Raw genomic sequence first — 15,492 nt, forward strand, 5'->3', positions numbered from 1 at the left:
ATATTAACCTGTTTTGTTACCTTTGCTCTTATATTACAGCCTGTCTCTTCTCTCTCTCTCTCTCTCTTTTTTTTTTTTTTTTTTTTTTTTTTTTTTTTTTTTTTTTTTTTTGAGACGGAGTCTCGCTCTGTCGCCCAGGCTGGAGTGCAGTGGTGCGATCTTTGCTCACTGCAACTTCTGCCTCCCGGGTTCAAGCGATTTTCTGTCTCTTTTGTCTTAACTCGTAGGTTATCTCTTTAAGAAATTCTGTTTCAGCCATAGTTTTTCCAGTTCTCCATAATCAACCTACCACTTTAACATAGATTTGGAGTGCAAAAACATCGTTGTATTTGAGGAAGTAGCTTTCTTTTACCTCTCTAATCATCTCTTTCATGAATCTTTCTTTAATTTCAATCAGAGTTTCTTTGTGATCAGAATCAAGACTCTTATGTATTCAGAAGCTGCTTTTGTACTAACAGAAGTTGCTACTTTTTTCATTCTCTTTGAACAGTAAAATTTCAATATATGTACTATTCCTTCTTGGATGGCTTCAAAGAATTTCATACATTTGATTCTTACCTGTTGCGTTTCAGTTTTTATTACCCATTTCCTCTCTCTTTTTCTCTGTATCAAGATACGGAACATTTCTTGCATCATTTTTTGGTTTACATGTGCCTTATCATGAAGAATCGCTGGTTTCATTTCTGTGTTTATTTTAAACTGATTTATTTTAATTCTTTTATGCCGTCTACTCTTCCAGTCTCCGTAAAACGACACATGTTTATTGAGCATATATTGGCATGTGCTAGGCCTTAAGGGTATAGTTATAATTAAGGCATGTTCTCCAAACTTGAGGGATTCATAGTCTATTCAGGTAGAGAAATATTTCAGCATGTAAGGAATAGCAAATAATATGAACATAGAAGAGCAGAGGAAAGGTGCATGGTAGATAAAGTATGAACCTGACCTTGAAGGTTGAGTAAGAGAGTGCCAAGCAGTGGAAGAGAGTGGGCATTCCAGAGCCATCCAGCCTCAGTTGAAGATTTCAGGATGTTGAGGCATGAAAGCAGGAGTGCTGCTGAGGGCATGGTGGAGGTTCTGATGGGTCTACAGCAAGGGTGGTGGGTGTGGACATGAAAGGGAAGGGGAGGGCGGGCTCAAAGTTAGATTGAATGTTCTTGTATATCATGTTATCAAAAAGACAGCCTTCCTTTAATGGTACCTCTGTGTATATGAGAAGAATTAGGAAGAAGAAAACCTGGGAGGAGACTGAGAAGTTACCAGAGGCAAGAGGGGGCAAAAGAGCACAAGTTGGTATAAAGCTAGAGGGGGCTATAGTTGGTATAAAGGGGCTATAGTTGGCTATAGTTGGTATAAAGCACAAGTTGGTATAAAGCTAGAGAACTGATAGAAATTTCAGATGCTGCATCAAATTCACGTATCATTCCCCTCTTTTTCCATTAATGCTTTCTTTCATTCCCCTATGTTTTGATTTCTAGATTCAAGCAGAAAAGTCCTTCCTCAAAATAGTGTGTCTTGATCGGTTTCAGCAGGATTCAGAAATAATAATCATTTAAGGGTCGGTCTTTTTCTTGAGTCATTACCACATTGAGCATTCTAATTACATTTTGGTACTATGTAGCAAAGCTGTCTAAACTTACTCTTTTTTTTTTTTCCCTATGACTTCATTGACATGTCTCTCTGGGCTCTTTTGCAAGTAAATATTGTTACAATTTGCCTTCTATGTATGCCTGTGCCTTATTGCCTGTCCTTTTTGTCTTTTTCCATGTTTTTTCACTTTAGTATATGTTGAGAATCCTCTTTTCAGTTTAAAAGTTGTTTTCAGGTTCTTTCATCTCACTGTGAACCTAGCCTTTACACTATCCTGGCTCTAGTTCATTCTGATCACTCCCTTTGTTATTTTATTAACAGTCCTTTTCCTTCCTCCTTTTCCCTTCGAAGTACAAGCCGACTTCTCGGCAGCTCCTGCCATCCTGCTTCTCTCCGCCTCATCGATTCCCCATCTCACTTCAAATCTCAGTAGTAAACATATGTTCTCCCTTGTCTATACCTCTTAATTTCTCTTTTCCACTGTTACTGCTTTCTCTGTAATTGTGTTATTTAACTTTGTTAAGCATTTTATAATATGGAAGATGTGGTTGAAACCTAAGTTGTATTATAAAAAAATCATGTCGTATAAAAGCAAGTTGTTTCCCAAGGAGTACGAAAGTCTCATGATACAAGTTAAAATGGCTGTTGTTTTGGTATTCCTTGATTGTGCTAGTATAAATGTTCAGTGTAGAGAATTTCTCACTTATAGTCATTGTTTATCAGTGATTGAATTAAGCAACAAATGAAATGAAGATCATCCTAATTCTGACTTATTCTAAATGGAAAATAATATTTTTATATGTTGTGAGTCTTTAAAATTAAAATAGCTTTTTGAATGAACAAGAAAAGAGAATGTCTCCCGGAAGGTCCATTTTATAATCACTCTTTTGGACAAATTAAAGTGTTCCTGACTAATATTTATTTATTTGCACCAGGTGGGAAAAATAATTTTATCTTTGAATCCCATTCTCCTCATAAAATAGAGTTATTGTATCTTTTACACTTGGTTCATTGCCCACTGGGATATTCATTGGTTACCACAAATTGCCTCCATGCCTTGGCAGAAGTCCAGACAGCGCCTGGACAATTTGGACTTCTGCATTGGTCGTTGCTCCCCACATGAGTCCTGAGACAATGGCTTCATTCCCTTTTTCAGCTTCATTTCCCAGGGAAAAGTAGAGAGAGCTATCCTTTCTTCTCCATATGTTCTTCCCCACCCCTAAAACACTTTTATGTGTCATCTTAGTAGATTGGAAAGGAGTTTAGAATCAATGAAGGACGTTAGCAATGGGTTTGTACATTTGTCTTTTTTATTTCTATGCCTTACTTATTTTCAAAAACAGGTTTTAACTTCTATAACATTTTCCGAATAGCACTGCTGGAAAAAGAATAAATATATTTGCTTTTTCAGTGTATCATACACTGCATTTCCTTCCTTTAAAAATTTCTTTTGCCATTTTTAACTTTATTTCCTGAAAAAATTAGCATTAAATATTATTTTTATCCATAGTTGGAAAAAACTAAAGCATCCATTTTACATTTCTATATTGAAGAAGTTTGAACATAGAACACATATATTTACAGTTTATAACTCACTTTTACATATGTTGCCTCAATGCAAAATTTTGCTTAACTTTAACACAGCTTAAATATAATACTGCCCATATGACAGTCTTGCTGCTTTTGATATTATCTTATAATCTACAATGGTAAAAGCTGGGAAACAGTTTCAAAGTTTGTGGCTTGGTATGTCAAACAGAATATGACTTTCACAATTTGTCTAAAATCTTTTTGCCAAAAATGCTTGTGAAAATTCACATGAATGATGATATCTTATTTTGCAGGTATTTCTTTGGTTTTAAAAAACTGTTTTACTTTTTGATAAACACAGTTTTATAAAGAAAGTGGGAGGAGCTTAGTTGAAGCAATTTGTAGACCGTAGAGTGAGACATGATGTCCAAAGATTAAGCAGTCAACTTATTCATCCACTGTGGCAGATGGTTTTCTGTCCTTCCTTTGATGGTGTCCAGGAATAACACATCCATAGTCTTCCAAATTAGCTGATTTGTCAATTGGTTTGAATATGTGTTATACGTTGTTCTTTATTTCCTAAATTTTATTTTTGCATTTTAACTTATTTGTTAATTCTGTTTCTTTTTGAAAAGAGGAGACTCAAGTAACTTCTTTGAAAAATGATTCTTAATTTATCTGCAGCCCTATTTTGAAATAAAGTGTATATGGTAAAAGAAAGATTTGTGCCATTTCAAATTTTTGTGTTAAGGATTGAGACTTGAATTGTGAAAAATTGTCTGTTTGTTTGTTTTTGAGACAGGGTCTTGCTCTGTGGCTCAGGCTGAAGTGCAGTGATACGATCATGACTCACTACAGCCTTTAACTTCTGGGCTCAAGTGATCCTCCAGCCTCAGCCTTAAATATATATTTTTTTAATTTGACAGATTTATACTCGTGGTAGGTGAAATGTTTGAATAAAGAAGTAATATAACAGGTAGTTATTTTTTCCCCCAATTTTAACATGACATACTTCAGTATTTGGTATAATATGTCCTGAGGTGAATCTGGTTCATTGACTCATGAATACATCCAATAAGTGTATGCTACAGAAACACCTTATTTATTTATTTGTTTGTTTGTTTGTTTGAGACAGGGTCTGGCTTTGTCACCCAGGCTGGAGTGCAGTGGTGCAATCCTGGCTCACTGCAACTTCCGCCCCGCTGGGCTCAAGTGATTCTCCCACCTCAGCCTACCAAAGTGTTGGGATTACAGGCATGAGCTATCATGCCCAGCCTATTTATTTTAATATATGCTTTGTTGCCCTTCTTTGGAAAAAGTCTTATTCTGGTTATTCCGTTATTTCTTGTTCTTGTGCTGTAAATCCCTCTATTTGGTGAGTCCACTGACTGTCTCTCATCATGGTTCATTTTCTATTCTGGTCTGTAACTTATTACTGTGATGCATCATTAGTAAAGGTTTAGTCTGTTCTGTGCTTTGGAAGCATTCCTGCAAAGAGTTTTCACATTTGCTCTTACCAGGTCCTAAAGTTTCACCAGTTCAGGACTACTTTTCTTTTTTCAGTTTTTGGCATGAGGATAGGGTGGGATTCTAAACCATGAAGGTTGTGTGAATTTAGTCCCACACTCTATGTGTGGTTCATGCCTAATATGGTTCTGATTTCCTCTGGTGACTTTCCCCCCATTGCCTTAGTTGATATCATGCCTACTTGGGCTTCCTCGCCAGTGAGCTAACTTTTTATAGTCCCAGTTTCATGGATAGGGTGATCCTTTCAGAGTTTTGGCTTTATGAAGGTCCTTCCAACTGTGACCAGTGTCTTGAAATAACGTCTCTCATTGGGTGTTAGGGAGCCCCCTTGTAACCATTTTGGCCTGTAACTGGTTCCATGAGTCATATTAGCTTGAGCCCCTCACCTCTGCTCATTGACTTTCTTTTTTCTGCTCATTGACTTTTTTTTTTGAGACAGAGTTTTGCTGTTGTTGTCTAGGCTGGAGTGCAATGGCGCGATCTTGGCTCACTGCAACCTCCACCGCCCGGGTTCAAGCAGTTCTCCTGCCTTACCCCCCTGAGGAGCTGGAATTACAGGCATGTGCCACCATGCCTGGCTAATTTTGTATTTTCAGTAGAGATGGGGTTTCTCCATTTTCATCAGGCTGGTCTCAAACTCCCGACCTAAGGTGATCCACCTGCCTCGGCCTCTCAAAGTGCTGGGATTACAGGTGTGAGCCACCATGCCCAGCTGACTTTCTTCTTAGTTTCTTATAACTGTGGATTCTCTGCACTTTTTTCAAGTTCAGTTCTTTAAGTAGCGTTTCAGTGCTTATATTTTTAAGCATTTCAGTGTGTTTGGATCTGTCTGGGAATGAGACGCAAAGGGATGCTGTTATACAATTTAAAATTATTTGGATTTTTACAATTTTTTAGTTTGCTCATCACCTTTCTATCAACATGTCAAACATTTTGTGCCTATTATGTACTGTGTACTTTGAGAAATAAAGATCTTTGGCTAGATTCCCTCCTTCAAGAGACTTACTCCTAATATAAACCCTAGAGGAACTAAGGTATATATGTCTTATAGAAATGCAGTGCCAGTAGGTGTCAGAAAGTAAGGCTACTGATGTGGAAAAAAGTGGTTAGAAAAGAAATGATAGAGGAAGCGAGACTTAACGTAAAATACGAAGCTTGGTTAGAACTTGATTGGGTTTGCTGGGTTAGACAAGAAGAGATTGGTCCAGCTTGAAGAGAGCCTTAAAATACCAAACCAAAGAATTTAGATTATATCTTATAGGTAAGAAAAAGGCATTGGAGGTTTTTGAGTGGAAGGGACATTTAGTGCAAATAATGTTTTATAATCTTAGTGCTAAAGTTTTGGAAGACTAGTACGTCACTCTATTAAAGAAAAGTTGGGACCGGGCGTGGTGGCTCATGCCTGTAATCCCAGAACTTTGGGAGGCCGAGGCAGGTGGATCACATGAGGTCAGGAGTTCAAATCAGCCTTGCCAACGTGTTGAAACCCCGTGTTTACTAAAAACACAAAAAATTAGCTGGACGTGGTATCGTATGCCTGTAGTCCTAGCTACTCGGGAGGCTGAGTCATGAAAATCGCTTGAAACCAGGAGGCAGAGGTTGCAGTGAGCCGAGATTGTGCCACAGCACTCCAGCCTGGGCGACAAGAGCAAGACTCTGACTCAAAAAAAAAAAAAAAAAAAAAAAAAAGAAAGAAAAGTTGGTACATCTCCTTTCTTAGAAGTTAAACTCAAGACTTTACAGGTACAAAAATAAGTTTGTTTCATAGTTCCTTGTTTTTGTCAACAAAAGTTTACCTACTCAATGAGGATGGGCCCCAGCCTATGTTGTAAATGAGTGGAGCTGGCTGGGAACAAGAGTGGCCACTGAGAGAGCTCGTGCCTTTTGGGGTCTTGTTGATTGTTGAAGGTTACAAACTAGATCAAATTTTTAAAAAACACTGTTTGGCCTCGGTAAAATATGTATGCAAACATAGTTTGAAACAAAAGCTGTGAGTTTGCAACCTCTCTATAGATAGTGTTCATTATTAAATCTTTATTATATTCTAGCATAACATTTAAAAAATACATTATTTTACGTTATTTAAAATTGTGTACAAAATAGAAATATGTGGCCTGTTTGATTTGAAAGGTTGAATAACTGGCTGTTTACTTATAATCATATTTTTGGATATTTTGACTTTGAGACTTGGACATAAAAATATTTTCCAAAACTCTTGTCTTACAGGTAAAAGAATGTCACATGTCAGCATTTGTACCTGAAGTCAGTATGAAAATTTCAGGGTACATGGATGAATGCCAACTTTTGCATTTCCCATGTGTATCCTGTGGCCATTCTATCCGGGGTGAGTGATTTCTAAGAGTAGCTGGCAACAAACCAGATGCCAGCCAGTCGTGGACTGCCCTAACAAATAATGCTAAGAGTTATAAATTAAACACTGTCTGGTGATCTGTGATGTGTACGGCAGTTAATTTAGTTCATCTGGATTAACTGTCAGCACCAAAAAAACTATATTCCCATAATGTGAAATCTGAATTTAGTATGTTTGGAAGAGAGTAATAATTAACAGTAGGGAATTATTTGTTAACATGTAAAATTACAGCAGTGCCTAAGATTCTTTTGAATTTACAGCAGTATTTTAGTTGTTCACCATGTAATTTAAATAATTTTAATTTCAGATTCAAAGACTTAGTATTTCTTGAGTGATGGCTATAATTTTGTATAAAATATGGCTTTTTGGATTATATATCTTCCATTGCCTTATAATATAGTTTTGCTTCCTATATTGTATACATAACAATATTTAGGTTTCTTAAAAATACATTAGAAAATGACTTCACATTTGTATTTTAAAACTTGTTTTTTTAGTTCATTCTGGGAAATTACATTGAGGGTAGAGCCTGTTTGTTACCTTATCCATGCATTTTTCGGCTTATTTAAATTATTTTACTTCACCAAACCATTCATTTTTTTAGAACATCCTTCAAAGAGTTCATGCGTCTTACTGAGGACACCTGACCTTTTGAAGCTTCATAATTCACATCTAGATGTCACCGGTCTTTCCCATGTTAACAGTTCTGACTATGTTTTATTATATATGCCTTCGGCGCCGAGCCAGGACAGCTACAAGAGGAGAGATGATGAACAGCCATAGAACTATAGAATCAAACAGCCGGACTTCCCCTCTCAATGCGGAGGTAGTCCAGTATGCCAAAGAAGTAGTGGATTTCAGTTCCCATTATGGAAGTGAGAATAGTATGTCCTATACTATGTGGAATTTGGCTGGCGTACCAAATGTATTCCCAAGTTCTGGTGACTTTACTCAGACAGCTGTGTTTCGAACTTATGGGACATGGTGGGATCAGTGTCCTAGTGCTTCCTTGCCATTCAAGAGGACACCACCTAATTTTCAGAGCCAGGACTATGTGGAACTTACTTTTGAACAACAGGTGTATCCTACAGCTGTTCATGTTCTAGAAACCTATCATCCTGGAGCAGTCATCAGAATTCTCGCTTGTTCTGCAAATCCTTATTCCCCAAATCCACCAACTGAAGTAAGGTAAGACTAATTTTTTAATGACCTAAGTTATATGGTAGAAAGGTTTTGGTTGTTTTAATATTGGATATCTTTTTTATTGCAAGCATTCTTTATAGTGATTTACATAAATTTGATTTTGAAAATATTCCTTAGTTTTCTGATGGGGAAGAGAGATCACTCATATAAAGATTTAATGCAGGCTTTATACCTGTAGTACCTCACACTATAATATTCATGGCTTATGCTATTTGCATCTCATAAAATTTACCAAAACCAAAAAACACAATTTGAACTCATAGGGACCATTCTGAGACGTTAGTATGAAATATGACTTTGAAAATATTTTCAAACAGGCATCATGTTATTACTTTTAAATCTTTTCAACAACTCACAATAGGCCTGTGAGTGATACTTAAGAGGAGGTCCTTAGGGGATTTGGTTTAATGTTAGTTGAATGTTTTTGCAACAAGCATATTCATTTAAAAATCAATGTTGCTTTAAGTAATTCATGCATTCTCCCTATAAGCCTATTTTGCACATAGCAGCTCCTTGGCTCTCATTTTTGTCATTCAACCTCCTAATTAAAAAAAATATTAATATAATGCAGTCTTGCATGTACCCTGTTCTCCATGTGCCTAGGACCCATTCTGCCCTAAAATAAACCACTTTTATCACTCATTTTGTATCTTTCCAGAATTTCTTTGTGCAGATACAAGCAAATACAAATATAATTTTATTTTTTTATGCATAAAAGTAAGCATATTTATCACATTGTACTGTACCTTGTTTGTTTCACACAGTAGTATATATTGGTTCTTTTCATGTAAGTACAAAGAGAGCTTCCTCATTCTTTCCTGCAGTTGCAAGTAATGCATAGTGTGTATGAACCCCAACTTATTAACTAGTCCCCCATTGATGGGCACTTAGTTGTTTCTAGTCTTTTGCTGTTATAAACATTAATGCAGGGAATTACCTTATCATAAGTCACTTCACATGTGTGCAAGTATATCTGTGGGATAAATTTCCCAGAAGAAGGTTACTCAACCAAGGATAATTTGATAATTTTGTAATGTTTAGCATTTGTTTTTGCATTTTAACAATTTATTTTTAATTACATTTAATTTTAATTTTTAACAGTTGTAATTTTGATATATAATGCCAAATTCCTCTCCAAAGGGTCTGTACTATTTATATTCCCACTAGCAGGGCATGTACATGAGTGTTTTGCCAAAGCCTCGCCTACGGAGTATGTTAATAAATTTCAATATTTTTGCAATTTAATAGGTGAAAAATGTTATCTCATGTTAACTGTTAAAATTCTTTTATTATCTCTGAGGTTGAAATCTTTTCATATGTTTAAAAACCATTTATATTTCTTTTTCCTTTAACTATCTGATCATATTATTTGCTGATTTTTTCTATTACTTATGAATCTTAGCAGTTCCTAGGATTTTATATCACTTTATTAAATCACTCATTCATTAAATATTTTAGTGTCTACCATGTGCTAGGTGTTGTTCTAGGTATTAGAGATGTGTCAGTGAGCAATGAACAAAGTAAATAAAAATCCCTGCTCTCAGGAGCTTATTCTAGCCTGAGAGCAGATCAGGGCGCCTGTTCAGCTGTAGGATGGCCAGCTGCCAGTGCAGGAGGAGGTGGGCAGGGGTCAGCTGCTACCTCTGTAACATGCTGCTTCTCTGATGTCTCTGTCCTCTCATCTCCAAGGGAACACTTCCAGGGCCTGCCAGAAAGCATACAGAGTACAGCTCAACTTGAAGATTGCTGGTATAATCTTTACTTTTTTTTCCCAGAACTACCTAATAATTCATTGCAAATAATGTTATTAGTCATTTTTTAATCTCAGAAAGCCAGTATACTTTAATTAAAATCAGATTTTTTTTTCTCCTTAAGAAGAACAAAAAAGTATTACTGGGATAGGATCTTTTGTTTTGTTTTGTTTTGAGACAGGGTCTCTCTCTCTGTCGCCCAGGCTAGAGTATAGTGGCATGGTCTCGGCTCACTGCAACCTCTGCCTCCTGGGTTCACAGATTCTCCTGCCTCAGCCGCTTGAGTAGCTGGGATTACAGGTACATGCCACCATGCCTGGCTAATTTTTATAGTTTTAGTAGAGATGGGGTTTCACCATGTTGGGCAGGCTGATCTCAAACTCTTGACCTCAGGTGATCCGCCCGCCTCGGCCTCCCAAAATGCTGGGATTACAGACATGAGCCACCGTGCATGGCAGGATCTTTTCTTACATGAGAATTGTTTTATTAGGACTCTGTCATTCTTCTTACAAACTTATCCACTTTTTTCCAAGAATCTGAAAAGATTTAGGGATGAGATCAATGGAACATGTAATGTGTTTTCTCCAGTGTAAAACTTAACAGCTGTATAACTAATTTTAAGTATAAATCATGCTCTTGGGTTACTGAGAGTTATTGGTGTGTGATTGTGATTAAAGTTAAAACTTTATTTATATGTGTATCTCTGATTTTCTTTACTGATTTTCAGCTTTACTGAAAATATCATTACATTTTAAGAGAAAAAAAGGTGACCAATATATTATTAAGGTATATGAAAAGCCTTTTTAAATTTTACTGATTATGAAATCAATAGCTGTTTCATTGTTTAAAAAGAAGCTAGAAAATACAAAAAAAAGGAAAATATATATGAAAAAAATCTGTAATTCTTCTGCCCAAATTCAGTAACTGTTAACATTTGGGTGAATTTTTTTATACAATCAGAAACATTTATTGAACACCCTCTCTGCTAGTTTACTGCTAGGAACCAAGTAGAGAGTCAGACAGAGATGGCTCTTTTTTGAGCTTACAGGCCAGCCTAGAAGAGGACCATGTAGAACATGTATTGGCAGAGGGGAGAACCTAATCTATGGGCTCAGAGAAGGCTTCCCTGGGGAAGTGACTTACCTGCAACCTGAGGGTTGAGTGAGGCCCCAGGGTGGATAGGAAAGGAGGAGAAACGACAGCACATTTGAAGGTGAGATCGTGAGCTAAGATCATGGTGTTTGAAGAAGTGAGAAAAGTCCAAGAATGCAGAGAATAAGCTATTGGCAAATGCAGACATGGGAGTGACATTCTTAAGATTTAAACTAGTGGTTTCTAGACTTTTGGATTTTATAGAATTTTGGATCCAGCTTCCCAGAAGAATATCTTGAGGCGACTATTCCTGTGCAATTTATTATGCAAAAACTGTGGGAGAAGCTAGTAAGGGAGTAGAGGAAGCACGATGGGAAAAAGTCAAGCAAGGATGCAATATCATGTGAAGTCCCAGTCTGCTGGGAGGCAAAGTTGCTAGAGAGCTGGGCTTTCGTACTCCTGCACCAACCAGACTTCGACCATGGGCTGGAAGGGTGGGAATGGGGACTGTCAGTCTTCCAGGCACATGTCACTCCCTAGATGAAGCCCAAGGTAGTTTTGTGAAGAAGGTTGTAGGTGTAAACCCTTAGGAGCAAAGCAAGCCTATCTGCAGGGTGGCACACAGAACTGATGAGATGGGGGGTGTGCAGGTGAATGGAGTTCAAGTGGGAGGAGTCAGTCACAATAAACTAGTAACATAATAATGATCATAAACATTAGGGAACTCATAGACTTGTTGGATTATTTACTGTGCTAAATTAATGTACAGTGAAAAGACAAAATACCAATTTTATCTATCATCACCATCATTTCATAAAAGTTTATGCATCTGTTTTAAAAAAAAATTAACCAGTGATGAGCTTGGTCAATTCCAAGTTAAATGACAAAATCATGTTTCTTCGCCAACAAAGTCGAAAGGACCAGATCATGACAAATTTGTGAAATGATTACTTAAGCAACTCAGTTTATACCAAGAAATTAGCATGATTAGAATCTTGAATAAAGATTTTTTCAATTTTATAAGAACATATATGTGTGATAGGTGCATACTAAATGTGCATTCTCACATTTAGTGATGGAAAACTCCATCTTGTACTACTGTTTGGGAACCACTGGGCTGCACTGCCTATTATTTTAATTTTATATCCCCCCCTTAGAAGTTAACAAACAAGAGTGTGTTGGAGTAGCTCAGGAATTTGCAGGAAATTAACTACTTTTAGTCCCAGAACATTTAAAATTTAAAACCAGTCTTTTCCTATTTCATGTGATTGCATTTCTTTGTTCAGTAAATGAAGTGGAAAAGTTAACAGGCAGTTCTACCAGATCTTAAAGTCTTTTCATTTCTTGCTTAATACCTTATTAAGAGGAAAAGGAAAAGGCCAGGCATAGTGGCTCATGACTGTAATCCCAGCACTTTGGGAGGCCCAGGTGGGTGGGTCACAAGGTCAGGAGTTCGAGACCAGCCTGGCCAAAATAGTGAAACCCCATCTCTACTAAAAATACAAAAATTAGCCAGGCATGGTGGTGGGCGCCTGTAATTCCAGCTACTCGGGAGACTGAGGCAGGAGAATCACTTGAAACCAGAAGGTGGAGGTTGCAGGTTTTAGAGCACCCTAGTCCTGTGAATAATATCTTAATGGATGCCTATGTAAGACTCAGAAAGTAGGCTAGCTCAGGGTTACCATTTGGAAGAGAGAGACAAGGAAAAGGGGAAGAGGAAGATGACAAATAGAGGTCAGATTAAAGAAACCAATTGGAATAAAGTTATTTGGGAATGAAATTTAATGATGTGGAATTTTTTTTCAGTGTACAAAGCACTCCAACTATATAATATTGAAATTAAGAAAGCAGGGAGAAAAAAAGAGGCTTTCATAGAATTTGCTACCAAATTGAGTTAAGTAACGATTTCACAAATTTGTCATGACCTGGTCCTTTCGACTCTGTGGGCCAAGAAACATGATTTTGTCATTTAACTCAGAATTGACTGAGCTCTTCGCGAGTTAATTTTTTTTTTTTTTAAGTACATGCTAGTTTATTAGTTTCCAATTAGAAATGGTCTGGGAGGCAGGGAGTGAATAGATACACCTGTCAGAATACTTTTTACTTTTATTTCTGTTTTCCTATACTATTCCTTTACTTTCAGCTAGTGAAATGGAACAGGGTTGGCAAGATAACTTTCTTTGCTGGCTACTAGATATACTAACTGGCTAGGATAAATTTTGGTTGCAGGGAAGCTTTATGTACTCATGTGCCTGGCATCAAGCCTCAATACAGGTTAGAAAACTTGCTTTCTTTGATTTCCATTAATGAAACATCTCTCTTCCTCTCATCTACCCACTGCTTCCTGGTTGCCCTGGAGAATGTTTCTCAGTGGTATAACAGCAAGTCAACAGTCATAGAGAGAATGGTTTATTGTTTCTGAGCACTGGACACATAGTACTCATCCAGTACAATCAACAGAAAGAACATTAAATGGGCTGTGCTGGTTACCATCCCAGAATCGAATGCTCCAGATGCAGACTGTAAGCCTAGTCTCAAAGACATTCTAGGCTGAAATTTGCACATGTGATACTCGAGATTTAAAATACTTAAAGAGTACATTAGAGTTTGTCAGATTTGTCCAGTAGATAAATACAGTGTATGAGCATAATACTAAACATGTAAATGTACATATTACAGAGGCCATGACCTAAAGGAGTTTAATCATATCAACTCTGCCCTGGGGCTAGAGAATTAAAGGAGTTGGGCTTTCTCCAGAATGTGTGTGTGTTTGTGCGTGTGTATGTGTGTGTACCCCTGTGTACATGTGCATATGTTTATGTTTGTTTTCTTGTTGTCACTGACTAGTTTTTATTATTCTGGCTTTAGTTTTCCAGAATAAAAAGAAATTTGAATATTCTCTTGTTGGGTAAGATAGATACCTTTCTCTTTTTAACTTTGAAATGATACATTTTAGCTCTGTTGGGGAATTTTAAACAAAAACTTTAATGCAGATAGCAGAAAATCTATTTGTATTGGTCTCATAGTTAATATTAATTCAAGTGTCCACAGACCTAGAAATAATTTTTGTCTTTTTTTTCTTGTTGCTTTTTCGATTATCAAGAAAAATAAAAGTAAAATATAAAAACTAATGATTTACTTGCAAATTTTTAATATTTAGACATATTTTTAAATCTTTCTAAAGACAGGTACGATCCTGATATTCTACTTTAAGTATAATTTTTGCAGCTTCTGATATATGTGTAACTAAATAATCTTCATGCTATATAGAAGTCAGAAGCAAGAATGATGCTAAAATAACATTAATCCTAATAAGTTTAAACATGCTAGAAATGTTAAGGAAGTCAGTTTAAAGCATCATCTCAACCCTGTCTATTTTGCATGTTCTGCAAGGTAGCTAGAGAGGAGTTTTGTAGATTAATGCATTATTAAAATGGAATATTTATGTTCTAATCAATATCTTTATACTTATAATTTTTTAATTTGATTTACATTATAATGCATTTCAAATTATACATGAAGACCTGTATTGTGTGCATATTTATTTATTGCTAAGCACTTGGCAGACGTTATTTCTATATTATATTTTCAGTGTTTTTCTTAGGCCTCACAAAACTCCCCATTGAAACTAAACAAAAAGGTTGGTTTGGTTCACATGTGCTGTAAACCAGTATAGGTGGTTATTTCATAGGGTCTTGAGGGGTCCTTGTTTCTTGGAGATGTTCCTCCAGCATTGTCTGGTATCAATTTGCAGTAGTGACGAAAGAGTAAGACCAAAATTTGAATTTTCTCACCAGTATTGTTTTAGATATTTCAGCTCCTGTTCCCCAGCACCTATATGACTAGCTCTGTTTTACTGCATATATTTACATTAGAGTTATTCAAATCAATTCCTTTGTTAGGAACCTTTGATTTTACAAGCTAATCTCTAGGGACACTTCTTAGGTTCAGGTTGGCACGCCAGGTTTATTTTTCTGCCTTGTCACTGGAAGAAGATACCCACCTGCTTCTCTTTCCTCATTAAACCTGCCACAGCCTGCTCTATTCTTTGGAACTCTTTCCCTGCCTTGCAAGATTGGTTATAGATTGTAACTAATTTCTCCATTGCTACTTTATTGTTGCCTCTGAATACAAGTACTCACAGGCTATTTATGTTTGATGGATTTTATTCCTACATTTCAGGAGAGAATCAGCAAAAATAACAAGTATGGGATTTTAAACATTCTAGAAACTTCAATAAAAGTCCCTACTGTTAAAGTTCCCTGTTCTGTGCTTCCTGATTCCCTTCGTGATATGTTTATTAGAATTCCTCTGGAGCTTGCTTTTATTCCTGGAGGTGGAAATTGCCATACTTCCCTCTCTATTCTTCCAAGATTGTGGCTATATGCTTTTCTTGGTCCCTTCTTGGGCCTAAAACAGTTGGAGTAC

General features: G+C 36.6%; 1 protein-coding gene across 3 annotated transcripts in view; it reads left to right on the top strand.

Annotated features, from left to right (window-relative positions):
• Nucleotides 1-15,492, top strand: part of LOC105499047 (F-box and leucine rich repeat protein 4) — a 96,949-nt gene that overhangs the window by 19,769 nt on the left and 61,688 nt on the right. For 2 of the 3 annotated variants that reach the window (XM_011771446.2, XM_011771447.3), the window contains 2 exons: nucleotides 6,874-6,991; nucleotides 7,623-8,206. In XM_011771446.2, coding sequence (XP_011769748.2) covers nucleotides 7,695-8,206 — 512 coding nt within the window. In that variant the 5' untranslated portion in view covers nucleotides 6,874-6,991; nucleotides 7,623-7,694. Of the gene's footprint in view, nucleotides 1-1,478; nucleotides 1,559-6,873; nucleotides 6,992-7,622; nucleotides 8,207-15,492 lie in introns of all 3 variants that reach the window. The other variant, XM_011771448.3, reaches the window with a different exon arrangement.

Source organism: Macaca nemestrina, chromosome 5 (genome assembly GCF_043159975.1).
Source record: "Macaca nemestrina isolate mMacNem1 chromosome 5, mMacNem.hap1, whole genome shotgun sequence".
Lineage (NCBI taxonomy): Eukaryota > Metazoa > Chordata > Mammalia > Primates > Cercopithecidae > Macaca > Macaca nemestrina.